Raw genomic sequence first — 21,275 nt, forward strand, 5'->3', positions numbered from 1 at the left:
ACTCAACTCACGATACGATACGTATCACGATATGAGGTTCACGATACGATTTTTCACGATATTTTCAACACAATTATTTTCCAGACAAATGACCAAAAAAATGATTTATCTCCCCCCAAGCTTTTTTCACAATCTTTATTTAACTACATTTCAAAAGTAGCATTACTTTTCATGTAAAATTACTTAATTTCTGTGCAACAACTGTAAACAAGCTTTCTTGTTTAAACCTAGCTCGAGTTAACATGTGGCATCTTAGGATAGATTTATTGTAGACCTATTTGACAGTACAGAAACATAATTGCCTTCCTTGATGTATTAATGAGCATCAATTAACGACCATCACCTGGGCACAGTCAGACACATACAGCTCCCCTCTGCAGGCCTCTACTACTGATAGTGACTGCATGGAGTCTGTCTAATTTCTCTCCAAAAGCACATGAATATGATGGAATATGATTACAGCTCACATTTCATATCACACACTAGCCCCCCCTAAAAAAAACGAAACCCCCCCCCCCTTTTTTTTTTTTTTTAAATCGATATTATTTTTAATAAATCAATACATATCGTCGGGATATAATATCGATATATCGCGATATACGATATATCGTTACATGCCTAGCCGATACCGATCTTTCCTGATCCAATCTTTATATTTTATACAACACTCTTATGCCATGTGAGAAATGTATGTCACTCTAGTCTAGTCTGTTGCCTTTACTATTAGAAGGACTGTCATTGTGAATTTCTTATTTTTTCATGTCATATGAAAGCAGGGAATCATAGCAAAAATAATGATGTATTGGTTAATTAGATTGAGTGAATCTTGCAACTACAGCTTATGGAACTGAAGTCAAAGTTAAAACTCTTGTAGAGAAGAAAAGTTTTCACAAAATATCATTGATTATACATCTTTCTTTGAGATTTACATTAGACACAAGCCTATTTAGACACACTATTTTATTGAAATATGATACCAACATGCGTCCAAAGACATTAAGTAGATCAATCTCTACAACGATGCCATCTCCTGATCTGTTGCGTAAATAAACCTTGACACAAGGTTTACTCTCCTGTTGTGTTGTGTAAAGGGAAGTTACTCACTCCAATCACCCATCATGCTGGCCTTAACTTTTGTACAAACACAGTGCTCATTATTCATCGTATTTTGCATGCAATGATTTACCCATGGAAATACGGTGTACATAGGGGGGGGGGGGAACTATCTGTTTGGCTGGCATGAGAATTGCAAAAGTGTTTTTGCATTCTGTACGAACACAATGAGAACAAGTGAAATATTGTTTGGGTCAACCTAAATAGCACTATAGCTGTTTCGCTGAGAACGAGGTTAGAGTTTCAAGAAATTGTAGCACAAATTATTTTAAGTTTGTGCCACAAAACATTCTACACAGTAAGTATATGATCAACAGTGTCATTTCCCTGTGCGGTTACTGTCTCATTTGGAGCAAATGCAACTCTCCAGAATTATTACTAAACATTCCAAAAAAACATCTGGGTTAACACTGATTGAACGCATTTGCATTTGCCCTTGAACAGCGCGTGTGTGTGTGTGTGTGTGTGTGTGTGTGTGTGTGTGTGTGTGTGTGTGTGTGTGTGTGTGTGTGTGTGTGTGTGTGTGTGTGTGTGTGTGTGTGTGTGTGTGTGTGTGTGTGTGTGTGTGTGTGTGTGTGTGTGTGTGTGTGTGTGTGTGTGTGTGTGTGTGTGTGTGTGTGTGTGTGTGTGTGTGTGTGTGCGCGCTTATACGTAACAACAAGGCCCCATTTCACATACAGTATGACGATACTGTCCCCCACACAGCACGGTAAAATTCCCATCCATGGTATGATTGCAGGGCTTGTGTGTGTGTGTGTGTGTGTGTGTGGGAGGAGGTGGATTGCCCTCCCTTGTCTGGTGGACAGGCAGAAGTACATTGTCCCCCTCCTCCTCCTCCTCCTCCTCCTCCACCCCTCCTCCACACCCCTCCGCATATTCACTTCATCTGCTGCGCTTGGCTGCGTCCTCTGAAAGGTAATGATGAGTGAGGGGAGCGGGGACTTGTCCCGCCTAGCCGTCCTGTAATCAGACAGACAGCGTTCTTGGCCCGAGACGAACCGCATTACAGTAGCCTTTTGTTTTTCCAAACGCTGGCTTGCTGCTGCTGCCGCCGAACGATAGTCTGTCAATGATTAACTGTCGGTGGCGGAGGAATGCGTAGGGGTGTCTTGCTCTCTGACTGACTGACTGACTGACTGACTGACTGGGGGAGGCAAGACTTAGCCTCCACTAGATGGCAATCCAACAGAGCTGCTGTGCTCTTTTACCCCTGTCTCCTGACAGATGCAGCTATAGGGACTTTGCATAGTGTAGTCTTTTAACCTTTTTAAGTATATATATATATATATATATATAATTTATTTTTATTTTATTTTTTTGAAGGTTTTTTTCGGGAGTCGGACCCGCGGCACACTGCCAGACTGGATTACCAGCCAAGGTGCCTGGACCACTGAGCCATGGCCCAGGCCATTTATTTATTTTTAATTGTCAAAGAACCCAGCTCCCCCGTAGAAAATAGCTGATCTACAAGCGCTGTATATATTGCTATTTTCAGTATTTTTTGCCTAGAAAGACTTGCACTAAATAGGCCAGGCGGGTTACAGTGGTTCATTAATAAGAAACACCATTATTTTTCTTAGCAAGGTTAAAATCACAGAACATGACTTTCATACGTTGTTTTTTTTTCAGGTCTTTTAGCTTGAAGATCAAATCAATGACTTGAGGAGGGTTTGGGCGGGAACCCCTTTTTGTGTTTTAACTAAGCATTATGTTATACTTTAGCTATTGAAAAATAGCAGACCTACAAGCTCATAGCGCGCCACCGAGTGGCGCGCTACGAGCTTGTAGGTCTGCTATTTTTGAAAAATCGTAAAAATGCGGCACAAATCTTTGAATATATATTCTTTCAGAGCGAACGTTTTTTTTTATTTTGACGCCAGGCCTAAATGGTTTAATTAATGAGTCTTCATGCGGCGGCTGTTAGTTTGTCAGCCTGACAGCCGCTGAATGGCAGGGATATGACACACCTGTCAGCAGGCATTGTCATTAACACGTTGCGCTATATGTGAAGCTGGGAAACGAGTCAGCCGCAGCACTGCAGTCATTTGTACAAGTTACGGCTAATTCATACTCTGTCGCACCCTTAGACCCTTTCTACAAGCGTTGCTTAACACTTTGACAGCTTTATATTAATATGTGACATATATACCGAGGCTGCCGGGATTGTTTAATTACCTTTGGAGCATGCGCCAAAGTATTTTTCTGCCTTTGATCCATTGTTATTGAGCTGACAAAAAAGCCACTTCCGTGATCCGGGTCATAGACGAAGAGCAAAGCGAGCTAAGATACCCCCTCGTTCACTTTGCATTGGACTCAGTTTCCCAGAAGCCCTTGCAAGCCGGTGGTTGGTTGATTTCCGGTTACGTCCGGAAACGCGTCCGCCTTGCCACCAGGTCCGCGACAAATCCCCTATTTCTTTTAAATTATTACAAAACGGCGAATTAAACACATAAAACAAATAGCGGGTTTGGCGTATTACGCAGGGCGAGAACATCGCCTATTGCAGCACTTGCCAGTGCCATAGTTTTGCAGCGCGACACGTTGTGAGCTTGTAGATCTACTATTTTCAGCATGCAACCAAGTGTTAAATGACTTATAGTGGATCTCTCTCGTCAACAAATAAAAACTAGACTAAAATGTTAGGAAGGGACTAAATTGTCAGTATATTTAGTCTTAGTTTTAGCCATCATGGCTCAGTTTTCATTTAGTTTCCATTTAGTTTTCGTCAGTGGAAAAGGGTAGTCGACGAACATTCTTCGTCTCAGTTTTAGTCGACGACATGAACACTGCAATCAGTGCCCTAAGAAAAACCCCACACTGACTGACTGCAACCTACCACTGAGCAGCCGCCGAACACACAATCAGTCCACAGCCTTGTCAAATAACCACAACCAGAGCTGCTCAGTGCTGCTGGGAAAAGCTCCCCTTTGGCGTGGAGTAAACATTTACAGCAGCAGCCCTGCGGATGTCTAGATGTCTGGACTGTCAATTCACTCTGTATAGCTTAACCCATTTAGGCCTGACGTCAAAATTAGAATGTCTTTTTTTTCTGTTTCTATATCAGTGGTTCTCAATATTTCATGTCAAGGACCATACAAAATTATATGTAATTGGCCACCGACCCCCATCTGAAAATATGTTGTTCCAGGGAACCCACCAGAAGCAAAGATTTGAGTTAACAATTGAAACTTCAAAGATTTGAGGCACATTTTCACGATTTTTCAAAAATAGCAGACCTACAAGTTCATAGCGCGGCACTCGGTGCCGCGCTATGAGCTTGTAGATCTGCTATTTTTCTATAGCTAAAGTATGACATGATGCTTGAAACACCAAAAGGGGTTCCCGCCCAAACTGGGTTAATAAACCACCGCCCTGCTTCCGCTGCCCACTTTAATACAGCAGGAGCTGGAGAGGCTGCCAGCTGGAATGAGCGCAGGCTTCACAGCATGCTAGTGGACTAACACCTGCCTCCTCACTCAATAGAAACAGAGTGCTGCGCACAGATAAGGCCGCGTACTGCGTGAGCACGGATCTAATCACAACCACCTGTGTCATCCTGTCCCTTTTAACCTCCCCACTCTCCTAATAAGACGGAAGGGGTGGTGGGGTGGTAGGGGGGGGGGGGGGGGGGGGGGGGGGTTATAGACTGATAATGTTCGGTATTAATGTTGGATAATATATCACTATTTCACAATTTAACGAAAGTTAAAGTATTTAAGCATATTAAAGCTATACCGTATTTTGAGTTCCTTCCCTTGTGGTAAGTGGGCTGATATCCAAAAGGGAAAAAAGGGTGAACTCAAAAGAAATCCAATGCAATCAGTGTGTTAACCATTAACCCATTCTGGACGGGAACCCCATTTGGTGTTTTAACTAAGCATTATGTTATACTTTAGCTATTGAAAAATAGCAGATCTACAAGCTCATAGCGCGCCACCGAGTGGCGCGCTACGAGCTTGTAGGTCTGCTATTTTTGAAAGTGTGAAAATGCGGCACAAATCTTTGAATATAGATAGATAGAGTTTTTATTAAAGTGCCCTACATCATACGATGCCCATCCCGCACGGGCTTACAAGACACTCACAAAATTGTACATATATAATGATACATATACACAAATCGACAGTTACTCATGGATACATCGTTCTCCAACGTAACTGCCATGCCTTCTCTATGAATTTTCCAAAAACAAAAACTTCATTACTGAACAACCAATTTAACATAAAACAATCCAGAACAGATCTGGGTTCTTATCCTGAATTTTTTCAAATAAAAAGTTTCTTAAATCATGATATAGTGGGCAATAGAAAACAAAATGAAACTCATCCACTACAACTTCCAGGTCACAGGTCAATATATATTCTTTCAGAAGACTTTTTATTTTATTTCGATGTCGGGTCTAAATGGGTTAAGAGCAGGGAGATAGATATACAATAACAACCCTCCCATGGGGATCAGAACAGCAGAGCCCACCGGGTCACCGGTGGTGCTGGGGTGGCGGTGGGAGCAAACACTGCATGACAACAAACCAGCGACGGGATATGCAGAGAAAGGAACGTGGGAAGAATACAGACCTAGATGGGCTTAAATACCCCCGCCCGATTGGTCAGCTGATTGCCACGTCAGCGAATGACATGTATAACATGCATAACACTAAATGAGCCCCTCGAGTATATCTGACTGAACTCCGTAAGCTACGTATCGTTTGTACAGTATATAGGGCTTAAGTGCTTAAAGGGGCATTCCACTCATTTTCAACATTTTACTATGTCATTAATATACCTTAGAGCTGTTGTGTGGAAATAATAAAAAGTCCCCCCATTCTGTGTTTCCTACAACTGTAATTATGAAAAAAATCATTAACATGGTGAAACACATTGATGACATCATCAAGATGTGTTTCACCATGTTAATGATTTTCTTCAGACCTCTGGTTCTAGGAAACACAGAATGGGGGGACTTTTTTATTATTTCCACACAACAGCTCTATGGTATATTTATGACATAGTAAAATGTTGAAAATGAGTGGAATGCCCCTTTAAGTGCTTTTTAACCCATTTTGACCTGGGAACGATTCTACAAATGTCTTCTAAATCCTGACAGTTTTCTGAAAAAGCTATGTTTCTGAAAGAGCTGTCGTTCTTCGATTTTTCAAAAATAGCAGACCTACAAGCTCGTAGCGCGCCACTCGGTGGCGCGCTATGAGCTTGTAGATCTGCTATTTTTCAATAGCTAAAGCATAACATAATGCTTACACCAAAAGGGGTTACCCTTTTGCACAAATTAATGTAAGAGTAGAACGGAGGCCCGTTCCAAATGGCCTGCAAGACAGTAGAGTTTTGCTTAATATCGGAATGTTGACAAAATACCACCACACCCATTTAGTGTTGCCGTACAGTCAACACTCCTGTGTATTCACTTCATGGGGTGTTGATAGGTTGTACGGTAATTGTCATGAGTGAGTGCATATAGGGTTTAGTACCGTGGGCAGAATTCTCCCACGAGGTGTGACGGATTTGCTTTAATCTGTCTGGCCACCTTGCATGTATACTTTCCTTTGCACGCACACACGCACTCACGCACGGCATGCACACACACACACACACACTAACAAAGAAACATTCACATAGACACGCGTGTGTGTGTGCGCGAGTGAGCACACACACATTCTACATGTCGGTGTCACTACAGTGGCGTACAGTATAATCACTTGCCACACTGGTTTTGATCACAGCGAATAAGCTTCTCATGCTCGGTTGATGCCTGGCGGCCACAAGTCGTTCCCAATGGAAGACAAGCGACGTCGAGCTACAAAGTGTCATCCGTCACTTGTCGTTTCGCGCTGCAAAAAAAGAAATAAAACGAGCTGAACTCGAGCTGAACTCGAACCTCAAACGATCATGATGTTTTTTTTATTTCACCATTTCCACGTCCCGTCTCTCTCTCTCACCATAATTCCTGTTCTGTAGCTGAACGAAAAGCTCACTCTTTGCCGTTGACTAACTAGTACCCTAGGCTATTTGACCGCATCCTTTTCATTAAACCCATTGCAGGACGGGAATACTTTTTGGTGTTTTTTTAGCATTATGTTATACTTTAGCTATTGAAAAATAGCAGATCTACAAGCTCATAGCGCGAAAAATCGTGAAAATGTGGCGCAAATCTTTGAATATAATGTTCTTTCACAGTGAACGTTTTTAACTCCTGTCTTTGCTTCTTGGGGGTCCTTGTTGACATGAAATAGTTTGAGAACCACTCGCATAGAAACCGATTTTTCAGAAAACTGTTAGCATTTTGAAGCCATTTGTTTTTTAGAATCTGCCTCAGGTCTAAATGGGTTAAACAACAACTCAGCAGCGATGTACTGTCTGTAGCTGGTCATGTGTGGCCATTTGTTAGCTTTGTATTGCCGGCTTGCCGCTAGTGCGGACACAGCATAAGAGAGGGGACTACTGTATGTGACTGTATGTGCAGTTATTAGTTGTTTGCTCGGGGGGGAGGCGGCCCCGCTTGCATAACACAACACATCTCGGGACAGATGACTGTGTGTGTGTGTTGTTTGCAATGGCCGCTCTCTCCTTGTCTGCTGAGAGCATAGTCAAAAATAATTGACGCCTATTTATCTCTCTTTTGATTGTGAGTGACTTGTGAAAACAATAAAGAGGCACGCCTTGTTGCGTGGCATCGCACAAGCATACATGTTCATACAGCCCTTTTTAACAATGATTTGACTTACAGTCGGCTCGGGACACAGTAGCTATTTCTAGTCGCTTTTTACAAAGGGTCCGTGTCTTCCATTCGTGGACACTGCGGTATTCTTTCGGCTTCTGTATGCCTTGCAGTGCACACACAGAACGTCTATTTTTCTGTTGGTTCTGTGGGACGTACGCGCACGCTACGGGTCGGTCCTGTTGCTTGTGCCCACAGAATGACCGGTGTTGTTTTTTCCCATGATTCCGTGCGGTGGCGGCCACCACCACAGAGTCTGCTCAGCTGTGCCCGCCCGCCCGCCCCGGACACCACAGTGCTTTGTGGGAATAAAAAGGGGTCAGGCCGTTGTAAAGAAAGCAGGGCTTTTATTTTATTTTTTCTTGTCTACCTTTTGTGCCCTTTCTTCTGTGGCTCTTCTTTAAGAAGACAAGGAGCCATCTGCCTCGCGGACAAAGAGCACAAGGCCTAATTCTCATACTACCCCCCCCCCCCCCCACCAACGCACAGCCACTCTCTCCCTTTCTGTCACCCCCCTCCCCCTCCCCTCCCCCCCCCCCCCCCAGCAGGAGGAAATGTCTCTTGCTGGTCCTTCATCATCCATCAACATACAGTACAGTCTCCTTCATGCTCTCATCTGGTTTGACTGTACATTGTGGCAGTACATACATTCACTACATTGTGGCAGTACACATTCACTACATTGTGGCAGTACACATTCACTACATTGTGGCAGTATACATTCACTACATTGTGGCAGTACACATTCACTACATTGTGGCTATACATTCACTACATTGTGGCTATACATTCACTACATTGTGGCTATACATTCACTACATTGTGGCAGTACACATTCACTACATTGTTGCAGTATACATTCACTACATTGTGGCAGTATACATTCACTACATTGTGGCAGTATACATTCACTACATTGTTGCAGTATACATTCACTACATTGTGGCAGTACACATTCACTACATTGTGGCAGTATACATTCACTACATTGTTGCAGTATACATTCACTACATTGTGGCAGTACACATTCACTACATTGTGGCAGTATACATTCACTACATTGTGGCAGTACACATTCACTACATTGTGGCAGTACACATTCACTACATTGTGGCAGTACACATTCACTACATTGTGGCAGTACACATTCACTACATTGTGGCAGTATACATTCACTACATTGGCAGTATACATTCACGACATTGTGGCAGTATACATTCACTACATTGTGGCAGTATACATTCACTACATTGTGGCAGTACACATTCACTACATTGTGGCAGTATACATTCACTACATTGTGGCAGTATACATTCACTACATTGGCAGTATACATTCACGACATTGTGGCAGTATACATTCACTACATTGTGGCAGTATACAGTCACTACATTGTGGCAGTATACATTCACTACATTGTGGCAGTATACATTCACTACATTGTGGCAGTAAACATTCACTACATTGTGGCAGTACATACATTCACTACATTGTGGCAGTATACATTCACTACATTGTGGCAGTATACATTCACTACATTGTGGCAGTACACATTCACTACATTGTGGCAGTATACATTCACTACATTGTGGCAGTACACATTCACTACATTGTGGTAGTATACATTCACTACATTGTGGCAGTACACATTCACTACATTGTGGCAGTATACATTCACTACATTGTGGCAGTATACAGTCACTACATTGTGGCAGTATACATTCACTACATTGTGGCAGTATACATTCACTACATTGTGGCAGTATATACATTCACTACATTGTGGCAGTATACATTCACTACATTGTGGCAGTATACATTCACTACATTGTGGCAGTATACATTCACTACATTGTGGCAGTATACATTCACTACATTGTGGCAGTATACATTCACTACATTGTGGCAGTATACATTCACTACATTGTGGCAGTATACATTCACTACATTGTGGCAGTATACATTCACTACATTGTGGCAGTACACATTCACTACATTGTGGCAGTATACATTCACTACATTGTGGCAGTATACATTCACTACATTGTGGCAGTATACATTCACTACATTGTGGCAGTACACATTCACTACATTGTGGCAGTATACATTCACTACATTGTGGCAGTATACATTCACTACATTGTGGCAGTATACATTCACTACATTGTGGCAGTATACATTCACTACATTGTGGCAGTATACATTCACTACATTGTGGCAGTATACATTCACTACATTGTGGCAGTACACATTCACTACATTGTGGCAGTATACATTCACTACATTGTGGCAGTATACATTCACTACATTGTGGCAGTATACATTCACTACATTGTGGCAGTACACATTCACTACATTGTGGCAGTATACATTCACTACATTGTGGCAGTATACATTCACTACATTGTGGCAGTATACATTCACTACATTGTGGCAGTACACATTCACTACATTGTGACAGTATACATTCACTACATTGTGGCAGTATACATTCACTACATTGTGACAGTATACATTCACTACATTGTGACAGTATACATTCACTACATTGTGGCAGTATACATTCACTACATTGTGGCAGTATACATTCACTACATTGTGGCAGTACACATTCACTACATTGTGGCAGTACACATTCACTACATTGTGGCAGTACACATTCACTACATTGTGGCAGTACACATTCACTACATTGTGGCAGTATACATTCACTACATTGTGGCAGTACATACATTCACTACATTGTGGCAGTATACATTCACTACATTGTGGCAGTATACATTCACTACATTGTGGCAGTATACAGTCACTACATTGTGGCAGTATACATTCACTACATTGTGGTAGTATACATTCACTACATTGTGGCAGTATACATTCACTACATTGTGGCAGTATACATTCACTACATTGTGGCAGTACACATTCACTACATTGTGGCAGTACACATTCACTACATTGTGGCAGTACACATTCACTACATTGTGGCAGTACACATTCACTACATTGTGGCAGTACACATTCACTACATTGTGGCAGTATACATTCACTACATTGTGGCAGTACATACATTCACTACATTGTGGCAGTATACATTCACTACATTGTGGCAGTATACATTCACTACATTGTGGCAGTACATACATTCACTACATTGTGGCAGTATACATTCACTACATTGTGGCAGTATACATTCACTACATTGTGGCAGTATACATTCACTACATTGTGGCAGTATACATTCACTACATTGTGGCAGTATACATTCACTACATTGTGGCAGTACACATTCACTACATTGTGACAGTATACATTCACTACATTGTGGCAGTATACATTCACTACATTGTGGCAGTATACATTCACTACATTGTGGCAGTACACATTCACTACATTGTGGCAGTACACATTCACTACATTGTGGCAGTACACATTCACTACATTGTGGCAGTACACATTCACTACATTGTGGCAGTATACATTCACTACATTGTGGCAGTACATACATTCACTACATTGTGGCAGTATACATTCACTACATTGTGGCAGTATACATTCACTACATTGTGGCAGTATACAGTCACTACATTGTGGCAGTATACATTCACTACATTGTGGTAGTATACATTCACTACATTGTGGCAGTATACATTCACTACATTGTGGCAGTATACATTCACTACATTGTGGCAGTATACATTCACTACATTGTGGCAGTATACATTCACTACATTGTGGCAGTATACATTCACTACATTGTGGCAGTACATACATTCACTACATTGTGGCAGTATACATTCACTACATTGTGGCAGTATACATTCACTACATTGTGGCAGTATACATTCACTACATTGTGGCAGTATACATTCACTACATTGTGGCAGTACACATTCACTACATTGTGGCAGTATACATTCACTACATTGTGGCAGTATACATTCACTACATTGTGGCAGTATACATTCACTACATTGTGGCAGTATACATTCACTACATTGTGGCAGTATACATTCACTACATTGTGGCAGTATACATTCACTACATTGTGGCAGTATACATTCACTACATTGTGGCAGTACACATTCACTACATTGTGGCAGTATACATTCACTACATTGTGGCAGTATACATTCACTACATTGTGGCAGTACACATTCACTACATTGTGGCAGTATACATTCACTACATTGTGGCAGTATACATTCACTACATTGTGGCAGTATACATTCACTACATTGTGGCAGTATACATTCACTACATTGTGGCAGTATACATTCACTACATTGTGGCAGTATACATTCACTACATTGTGGCAGTATACATTCACTACATTGTGGTAGTATACATTCACTACATTGTGGCAGTACACATTCACTACATTGTGGCAGTATACATTCACTACATTGTGGCAGTATACATTCACTACATTGTGGCAGTATACATTCACTACATTGTGGCAGTATACATTCACTACATTGTGGTAGTATACATTCACTACATTGTGGTAGTATACATTCACTACATTGTGGCAGTATACATTCACTACATTGTGGTAGTATACATTCACTACATTGTGGCAGTATACATTCACTACATTGTGGTAGTATACATTCACTACATTGTGGTAGTATACATTCACTACATTGTGGCAGTATACATTCACTACATTGTGGCAGTATACATTCACTACATTGTGGTAGTATACATTCACTACATTGTGGTAGTATACATTCACTACATTGTGGTAGTATACATTCACTACATTGTGGCAGTATACATTCACTACATTGTGGCAGTATACATTCACTACATTGTGGTAGTATACATTCACTACATTGTGGCTGGTATACATTGTGGTAAATGGTGCATTTATACAGCGCTTTACTCCAAAGCGCTTTACATAAGATTGTGCATTACATTCACCCATTCACACACACACACACACACACACACACACACACACACACACACACACACACACACACACACACACACACACACACACACACACACACACACACATTCATACACCGACGGGCGGAGGAAAAGCATGCAAGGCACCAACTTGCACATCAGGACAAATTGGGGGTTCAGAGTCTTGCTCAAGTTCTTCGACACTAACTAATGGTAAATGGTGCATTTATATAGCGCCTTTATCCAAGGCACTTTACATAGATTGTGCATTACATTCACCTATTCACACACACATTCATACACCGATGGTGGCGGAAACCATGCAAGGCACCAACCTGCACATCGGGACAAATTGGGGGTTCAGAGTCATGCTCAAGGACTCTTTCTTCGACACTAACTCCTGGGGGAGCCCGCGGAATCAAACTGGGAACCTTGCGGTTCCCTTCCAGCCGTTCTAACGGTCACTCTCTACCCCTGAGCCACTGCCCCACATTGAGGCAGTACAATGTGACGGTACATTGTTGGTTGTACATTATGGCAGTACATTGAGCCTGTACAATACATTGTGGCTATACATTGTTGGTTGTACATTATGGCAGTACATTGAGGCTGTACAATACATTGTGGAAGTAGGTACATTGTGGCTGTAGTGTACATTTGTGGCTGTACATTGTTGATGGTACATTGAGGCTGTACATTGCTCATTGTGTCCTAGCAATAGATGGCGAACCCTGATGATAAATGTCCTCTCCTGACCTGTTCTGTCCCATACCTACGCTGCCTGGTCCTCTGTCTCTCTCTCCCAGCCCACTAGTGGCTTCTCATACAGTCACAGAGTCTCAGACTGTCAACGCATGGCTGCCTGCTGTGAAACACGGGGTACATTGGCGCCCCAAAAGCAATTTATTTTTAAGTATGGCTTCTGTGTCTATGAGGACCGCAAGCTCACAATCCTCTTAGTTTAAAAAAAAATTATCTCAGCTTTGCAGTCGCCCTTTCGAGTCTTTCTTTCTGCTCTCTCTCCCCTAGAATTCCATTCCATCCCACTCTCTGGTCGTTTCCATTCCTTCCTTCATCATCACAAGTCCTACTCTTATTCCCTCGCTGACCCTTTCCATTATGTCACACAATACCCTCTGTCTTTTTTACTGACTTATTCTCTCGCACATTCTCTCTTCTTCTTCTTCTTCTTCTTCTTCTCCTTCTTCTTCTTCTACTTCTTCTTCTTCTTCTTCTTCTTCTTCTTCTTCTTCTAATTCTTCATTCTTCTTCGCTTCTCGTTCAAGCAGGGGTCATTTTTAGAAAAGGTTATGAGCGCGGAATCCAATATTTGGTATTTTACTCGCAATGTGACGCTACATTTATTCAAGTGTACTGCTGTGTATTTTTTGTCCTGTCATCAATCGGGTTCTGAGTTTGTTGATTATCCAAGAGTAAAAGGTCGGCTGCTACTGTACACTGTAGGTCGTTGCAGAAGCCGTTCTATTGATGGGGATGAACGCAGTGTAAAGACACAGTAATGTTGGCAGTGGCACAAATCATGGCTGCAGGATTGTGTTCTTCATCGTGCACTGCAGGATTACAGTAGCCAGTAGGTTTTATTGTTGTAATCCCTCCCAATCCCAGTATATTTGGATAGGGATTGGTGCTGGTGATCTGAGAGCTAAAGGCTATCTTCAGGCTGGCAGCCCCCAAATCTGATTTTTTTTTTTTGTGGCTTTCGCCTTTATTTTATTTTTTTATGGAGGGACAGACAGTAGGCTGACAGGAAATGGGGAGAGAGATGGGTGGATGACATGCAGTAAAGGCCGTCGGGATCGGGAGTCGAACCCGCGATTGTTTTTTTATCAAGTTTGTATCAGTGTAAATCAAATCGAGTTTGAGCCACGGTCCTAGGTGGTTTAATTATGCCAATCGTTTGTCGGGTGGAGGAAACCTCATGTCCAAAACTGTTACTTATCAGGGTTCAAATTCAAAAGCAGCAGAAAAAAACAGCAAAAAGTTAGAATATAGAGATAAGAAGATAAAGATCTCTCGGTGTCTCGGCCTGGACACTCGGACGCTGAAGCCTGATTTAGACTTCGTCATACTACGGTATGAAATAGGTAGAGTATAAAGTTAAACTGTTAGCAATACTCATGCCTGTGTCATTATGTGGTCACCACAGCAACCAATAGGGTAGCCATATAGCTGAATGGTACAGACAGAGGCGGTCTGGGGAAAGAAACAGAAGGTCCCGCAGGTTCAACGAGGTGTCCATGAGCAAGACACCATTTAACCACTAACAGTACGTTTTAACAGCGGGAGACCAACGGCGAGCGCCACTTTAATTTCATTGGCTATCGCACAAAAGATTAATTATTGTCTCCACCAGGCCGAAGGCATGGGGAGAGAGTATGTTTTGCACTCCGTCCGTGTGTGTGTGTGTGTGTGTGTGTCCGTGTGTGTGTCCGTCCTTCCGTCCGTCTGTTACCAGCTAATCTCCGGCACCGTTAACCCGGTCGATGCCAAACTTTGCACACACACTCCCTGGATGCCAACGATGAACCTCTGCCCCACATTTTCCAGAACGGCCTGTTATAGCGCCACCATGAGGCAGCTTCTCACATTTTTTACCTAAAACTGCACCGATCTGCGTGAAACGTTGCATGCACACTCCCTAGAGGCCAAGGACAAACCGTTGACCTGCATTTTCCGCATCTGCCTTTTATAGCGCCACCAGGAGGCCGACTTTTGTAAAACACATTTTTTGATATTACTCCTCCAGATTCTGTCCAAAAATCTCACAAATCGTTACACACTATCTCTATGGTCATGTGCTCAAGTCGGATCTGTCCGATATTTCATATTCCATCCTAATTGGCTATAATTAGCTTTCAAAGTTTGCAAGATTGCCCCGTTTTGAACAAAAGCCTCAAATCATGAACGCAGCATGCAATTTACGTTAATATTTCACACATTTTCTTACTAGGCTGAGGAATATATCCCACCCTTTTCACATTGGCCTGTTATAGCGCCACCAACAGGTAGATTTTTGCAAAACACATTTTTGGAACAAAATGCCTCAAAAACATGTTTATATTAATCCTAAACATTTTGCCAAACATCTCACACAGTCCTATCCTCCTGGTGGAGACCTGTGCCCAGAAGGGCACTTTTTCTATTTTTTTATCTTTTCGACCGATGTTCCTCCGCCCACTTTTCGACCATCGCCTGTTCGCCTGCTATCTCCTCTATCGCCAGTAGTTGCCGGGTCCCATTGACAAATAATCCCCCCCCCCCCCTTGAGATTATTACGTCCTGCGTTATATTGTTAGTGCTAGATTATTAGATAGGTTGACGAATGCCTGAATGTCTGCACAGACCGAAATGCGAATCACTTGCAAATTACCAGTGTGTACAGTCAGTATACTAAAGATCATACAGTGTTTGAGAAACAAATTGGATTCTCCTGCAGTCTGACTAAAAGCCTGACTGGCAGGAAGTGAAGTGGGAACAATGTGCAATCACTGTGTTTGAGCCTGTAGCGTTGTGGAGAGATCGATTGGGGAGTTCTATCAGCAGCAGATAAGACTCAAGTAGAGAGCTCATCATCTTCACTGAAGATGTGAGCAACAGACAGGCCTGAAGGAGGAGGAGGCGGCTCCGGTCTTTAGGTTTATTCGGAGCGAAAATAGCTGATCTACAAGCTCAAAACGTGGCACAGCGCGACACGTTTTGAGCTTGTAGATCGGCTATTTTTTTTAAATTTATTTTTTAAAGTAAAGTAAAGTAACTTTTCAAGTTACTTTCATAAAGTAAAGTAAAGTAAAGTAACTTATCTAAAAAAAGTTACATTTTTAGATAAGTAACTATAACTATAACTCTTTACTTTTTAAAAGTAACTTGAACAACACTGCTCTGGAGTGAGTGTGGAAGTATAGTGGCCCTCGCCATCGTCAATGTTGCCCACCATCGATAGCGCAGTGAATGGATCGGTACAACAATGGTTTCCAGCCATGGTGAGACTACAGGCAGTTATCAGGTGCTGTTCAACAGATTTCGAGAGAACACAGGGTGGTGGTCCCATGCAGCTAAATGATGGAGAGTTGGTAACCAAATGGACCTTTATAGATCTTTAACTCTTGAGAGAGTAAAATGCTCTCACGCTCCCGTGAAATGCTCCCATTTTACACTCTCAAGAGTTAAAATATTGTTAAACATCTGCATTACTAAAAGTTACGTTTTTACAAAGAAGTCTACACAATTAGAGCATGTAGAATTGTTATTTTGATCAACGTGTGTCTCTTTTATCTCTTCTAATGCTACCAACATTAACACAGCATAGGAATGTGGACCATATCTTATCCGACGATAACAAAATATTCTGTAGTTTGGGGTCTCTGCATCTGCAAGGCTAAAATGTCATGGTGGTCCGTGGCTCAACAAAATGCAGAATAAATAATGTACCTTGATATGAAAAGGGTTGAAAACCACTGGTGTATGTAACTGTATGTCTTCTGGACTGTAAACAGGGGGGTTAGAGAGGTATAGACCCAGACAGACGGCGGACACAACAAGGTATTATCTCCGGGGCTGCTAAGTGAAGTGGGTAGTTTTTGTCCGGAAGGCAGCGTGCTAATGGGCGTGTGCGCTTTAGTGGCGGCCGCTTTAGAGAGAGGGCTTGTCGGACCGTTGATCCCGCTTTGGAGAGCTGCTGAGCCGTGTGGAACGATCCTGACAGCGGACCACCTCCCGCATAATATAACACCCCCGCCCACCTCCTCCCCCAGGGACCCTTTACACTCTCTCTCTCTCTCTCTCTCTCTTCTGTGTGTGTGTGTGTGTGTGTGTGTGTGTGTGTGTGTGTGTGTGTGTGTGTGTGTGTGTGTGTGTGTGTGTGTGTGTGTGTGTGTGTGTGTGTGTGTGTGTGTGTGTGTGTGTGTGTGTGTGTGTGTGTGTGTGTGTGTGTGTGTGTGTGTGTGTGCGCGTGTGAATGAGGGCCTTTGTGCGAGACACACTCCTCCTGCCCCCAGGCTTCCCACTCGTGCTCCACCTCCCTGCCCCCCTCCTCCTCCCCTCCCCCTCCTCCTCCCTCTTTCCTCCTGTTGCTTGCTTTGCTGGAATCAGATCAGATGCAGAGCCGCCTCCGTCCTGCCTGTCGTCAGTTAGCCCTGCAGGGTCGCGGGGGAGCGGAGTGCAGCTGCCGTTTCTCTCTCTCTCTGCACAGCACAGGGGCACGTTGGCCCTGGCACCGTCTTTGCCCCACTCGGCACTCGCTTCAGTCAGTCTCCTCCTCCCCAACCACCCCCCACCCCCCACCTAAAGGGGCCGGATAGAGCCCCACACGCGTAAAGGGAGACGAAGAACCGAACCCGGCCATGGAGGCAGAGGAGGGCCGAGGAGGAGGAGGAACGCCGGCGGAGCTGATGACCCACCGGACGGCCACAAAGAGGCCGGCGGATCGCAAGCGCCAGGAGCTGCTGGCCCTGGCGCTGGGGATCCGGCTGGGCTGCAAGGGAACGCTGCTCTGGAAGCCCGTTAAACTGTTGGCCTCCTCCTGTCCGCAGATCTCGTCCTCGCCGCCGGTCCGCCGGAGCGCCGCCGTGAGGGACAGCCCGGAGAAGCAGTGCACCTACGAGAAGATCCACAACTTCAAGGTGAGTTGACTACCGTGTGTGTGTGTGTGTGTGTGTGTGTGTGTGTGTGTGTGTGTGTGTGTGTGTGTGTGTGTGTGTGTGTGTGTGTGTGTGTGTGTGTGTGTGTGTGTGTGTGTGTGTGTGTGTGTGGAGAGAGAGCTTCTGTTTCACGCATGAGGATGTGGTGGGGAGGTGGGGTGGGGGAGGGGAGGGTTCAGAGGCAGTCCTCTTCTGAAGATTCTGTGTTCAAGCCTTCTTTTGAAGTCCCGTCCCGTCCCCCGTCCCCCCCCATCTCTCTCTCTCTGCCTCTCTCTCTCTTTCTCTCAGCAAAAGGTTCCTTTTGAACACATTTCTCTCATTTTCTCTCATGGTTATCCATAGCAAAAATCTGTTTGTTGTCCAAGTGTGTGATTATCACAAACAGAATCTGTTTGTTGTCTCTGAGGAAGGTGTGTTATAACTCGGTGCATTTGCTCCCAGACTAATTGGTTTAAAGGGAATGAAATATACAGCGGTACATTTTGCGGTACAAATTGTAAAAGTAAAAAGTATCAAAAAGTATGTAACATGAACAAGTGTAATATAAACACAAACGGGAACAAGGAATGTAGGGTCAGACCAAGTGCGAGCAAACGGTGGAGGCAGTATTGGACGTGTATATGTGCTATAAGTAGACAAGGCATACTGTCTGTATGTACAGTATGTACATACATCCAGACTGGAATCCAATTCGTTTTAAAAATAAGTCTAAACACAAACAAGTCACATGGAATCTATGGAATTTAGATCAGGTTACTGCATTCAGACTGAGACGGATCTCCTGAAATCCAATTAAAAAAAAAAAAAAAAAACGGATTCCATGATGTGACTTGTTTGTGTTTAAACTTATTTAAAACAAATCGGATTCCAAACTGAACGTGGCACGGATCTGATTGAGGCTGGATTTGGCTGCCAGTGTAAATGGGGCAGCACAGTGTGTGTGTGTGTGTGTGTGTGTGTGTGTGTGTGTGTGTGTGTGTGTGTGTGTGTGTGTGTGTGTGTGTGTGTGTGTGTGTGTGTGTGTGTGTGTGTGTGTGTGTGTGTGTGTGTGTGTGTGTGTGTGTCTGCAGTCATGAGAACGCGCGCAGCTGTCAGGCGCAAGGGCAAACAAGCACGTCTAATGGGTACACTATACCTTCAGCCATTAACGGCAGCCAGCGCCGCATTGATTGTCATTGATTTCCAAGCACTCGCCAGTATCAGCACCCCCACGGTCCGTCCGTCTGAACGCTGTTCAGTTTGTATAAGTGCGGTGGACGTCGTGCCGTTCGTAAAAGAGTTTACGATCGATTGCCCGGCGCGTGTTTAACTGTAGCGCTGTTGTAAAGCCGAGCTCGGTTACTGCGTGTCATGTTATTCAAGCGACACACAAGGAGAGACAGGCCGGGTCAGTTAGTTGTTAGTGCACTCACTGACCATATGCTCATTGTGTGAGTCCCTGAAGACCTGCAAGTTCGATTCTGACTCCTGTTGTTGTTGTTGTGTGCTCTTGCATGTCTCTCCTCTCTCTCTCTCTTTCTACTGCCCTGGGTGTGTTGTCTGTCTCTACACTGAAATACTTTCAACCTGTCTTCCCTATTTATCATAATATTCTGTAAATATCTTTTCAACGGTTTTCAAATAGCAGCAAACCGGTATTTTCACTATTCGGCGAAGTATACTGCATAGGTCTAAGTGGTTAATAAATCATAAAGTGCCAAAAACATATGGGCTCCATTTTCGTCACCGCTAAAACCCTTATCCCTAAACTTCTTTGCTTTTTTTTTTTTTTTTTTACAATTTTTTGGCAAAACATTTTTGAATAGTTAAAATGGCCAGTCTACAAGCTCACAACGTGTCAATGTAGATTGGCTAGTTGAACTATTCAAAAATGTTTTTCAAAATAGTGAAATAAGGCAAAGAAGTTTAGGGATAAGGGGTTTTAGCGGTGACGAAAATGGAGCCCTATATAATCTTTAAACAAGAAAGGAAAAGGGCAGAAAAGTGTTCAAAGAGAGCTTGAAACCCAGAGCTGGATTGCCTGTGGGGAATCTGCACATTGTTCTCATTGTGGCTTAGGTTACAGTCAACCTGCAGTTCAGGATGACCCCCCAGCAGCACGTCTGTACTCTGCTGTACTCTACTGTACGTCTGCTGCACCTTTAGAAAAGAGACATTCATTCATTCACCACCTGTCTGGACCTTTATCTCCTTTATACATCAGCCCACTAAAACCTAACCGACGTGTCAATTACCCCCGAGGTGCTGTGTGTGCGTGCGTGTGCGTGTGTGTGTGCGTGTGCGTGTGCGTGTGCGTGTGTGTGTGTGTGCGTGTGTGTGTGTGTGCTCCCTCTATTCGTTCCTCCATGTGTGTGACTGTGGACACCACATGCTGGCGTATCTGTGTCTTACGTGTACGTGTGTGTGTGCGCGCATGCACGACACGTGTGTCTTTTTGTATGAATGTGTGTGTCCTTTATCAATTTCCTCCCTGTATGTTGTGTGCTTTTGTGTTTGTGTGCGCGTGTGCGTGTTCGCATCTGTTATATGCGCATGGCAGACCCTGCGTGTTGTGAAGATGTTGGCAACCTGTCCAACAGCCCAGCAACAGATGCCAGACATGTTACTGTAAAGCTCTTAATCTGCCGGGTGCATACGAACGCACTCCTTCAGTCCGCTGGGGGTGTGTGTGTGTGTGTGTGGGTGGGTGTGTGTGTGTGCGTGTGCGTGTGTGTGTGTGCGCGTGTGTGTGAACGCACTACTTCAGTCCGCGGGGGTTCATCTGCTGTACCGTCTGTGAGCGGCCGACACTAATCTGTGATTCTCCTCTGCTGACGTTGTCATCAGTGTGTCCACACAGAGTAGCCTGATTATATCACA

At 43.5% G+C, this 21,275-nt stretch overlaps 1 protein-coding gene across 1 annotated transcript in view; it reads left to right on the top strand.

Annotated features, from left to right (window-relative positions):
- The window catches only part of chn2 (chimerin 2), a 75,273-nt gene that overhangs the window by 36,357 nt on the left and 17,641 nt on the right, over positions 1-21,275 (top strand). Inside the window, exons 3-4 of the mRNA XM_079503617.1 lie at positions 17,775-17,905; positions 18,096-18,398. Of these exons, the coding sequence (XP_079359743.1) occupies positions 17,775-17,905; positions 18,096-18,398 (434 nt within the window). The remainder of the gene's footprint in view (positions 1-17,774; positions 17,906-18,095; positions 18,399-21,275) is intronic.

The sequence above is a fragment of the Electrona antarctica genome (assembly GCF_951216825.1).
Source record: "Electrona antarctica genome assembly, chromosome: 6".
NCBI lineage: Eukaryota > Metazoa > Chordata > Actinopteri > Myctophiformes > Myctophidae > Electrona > Electrona antarctica.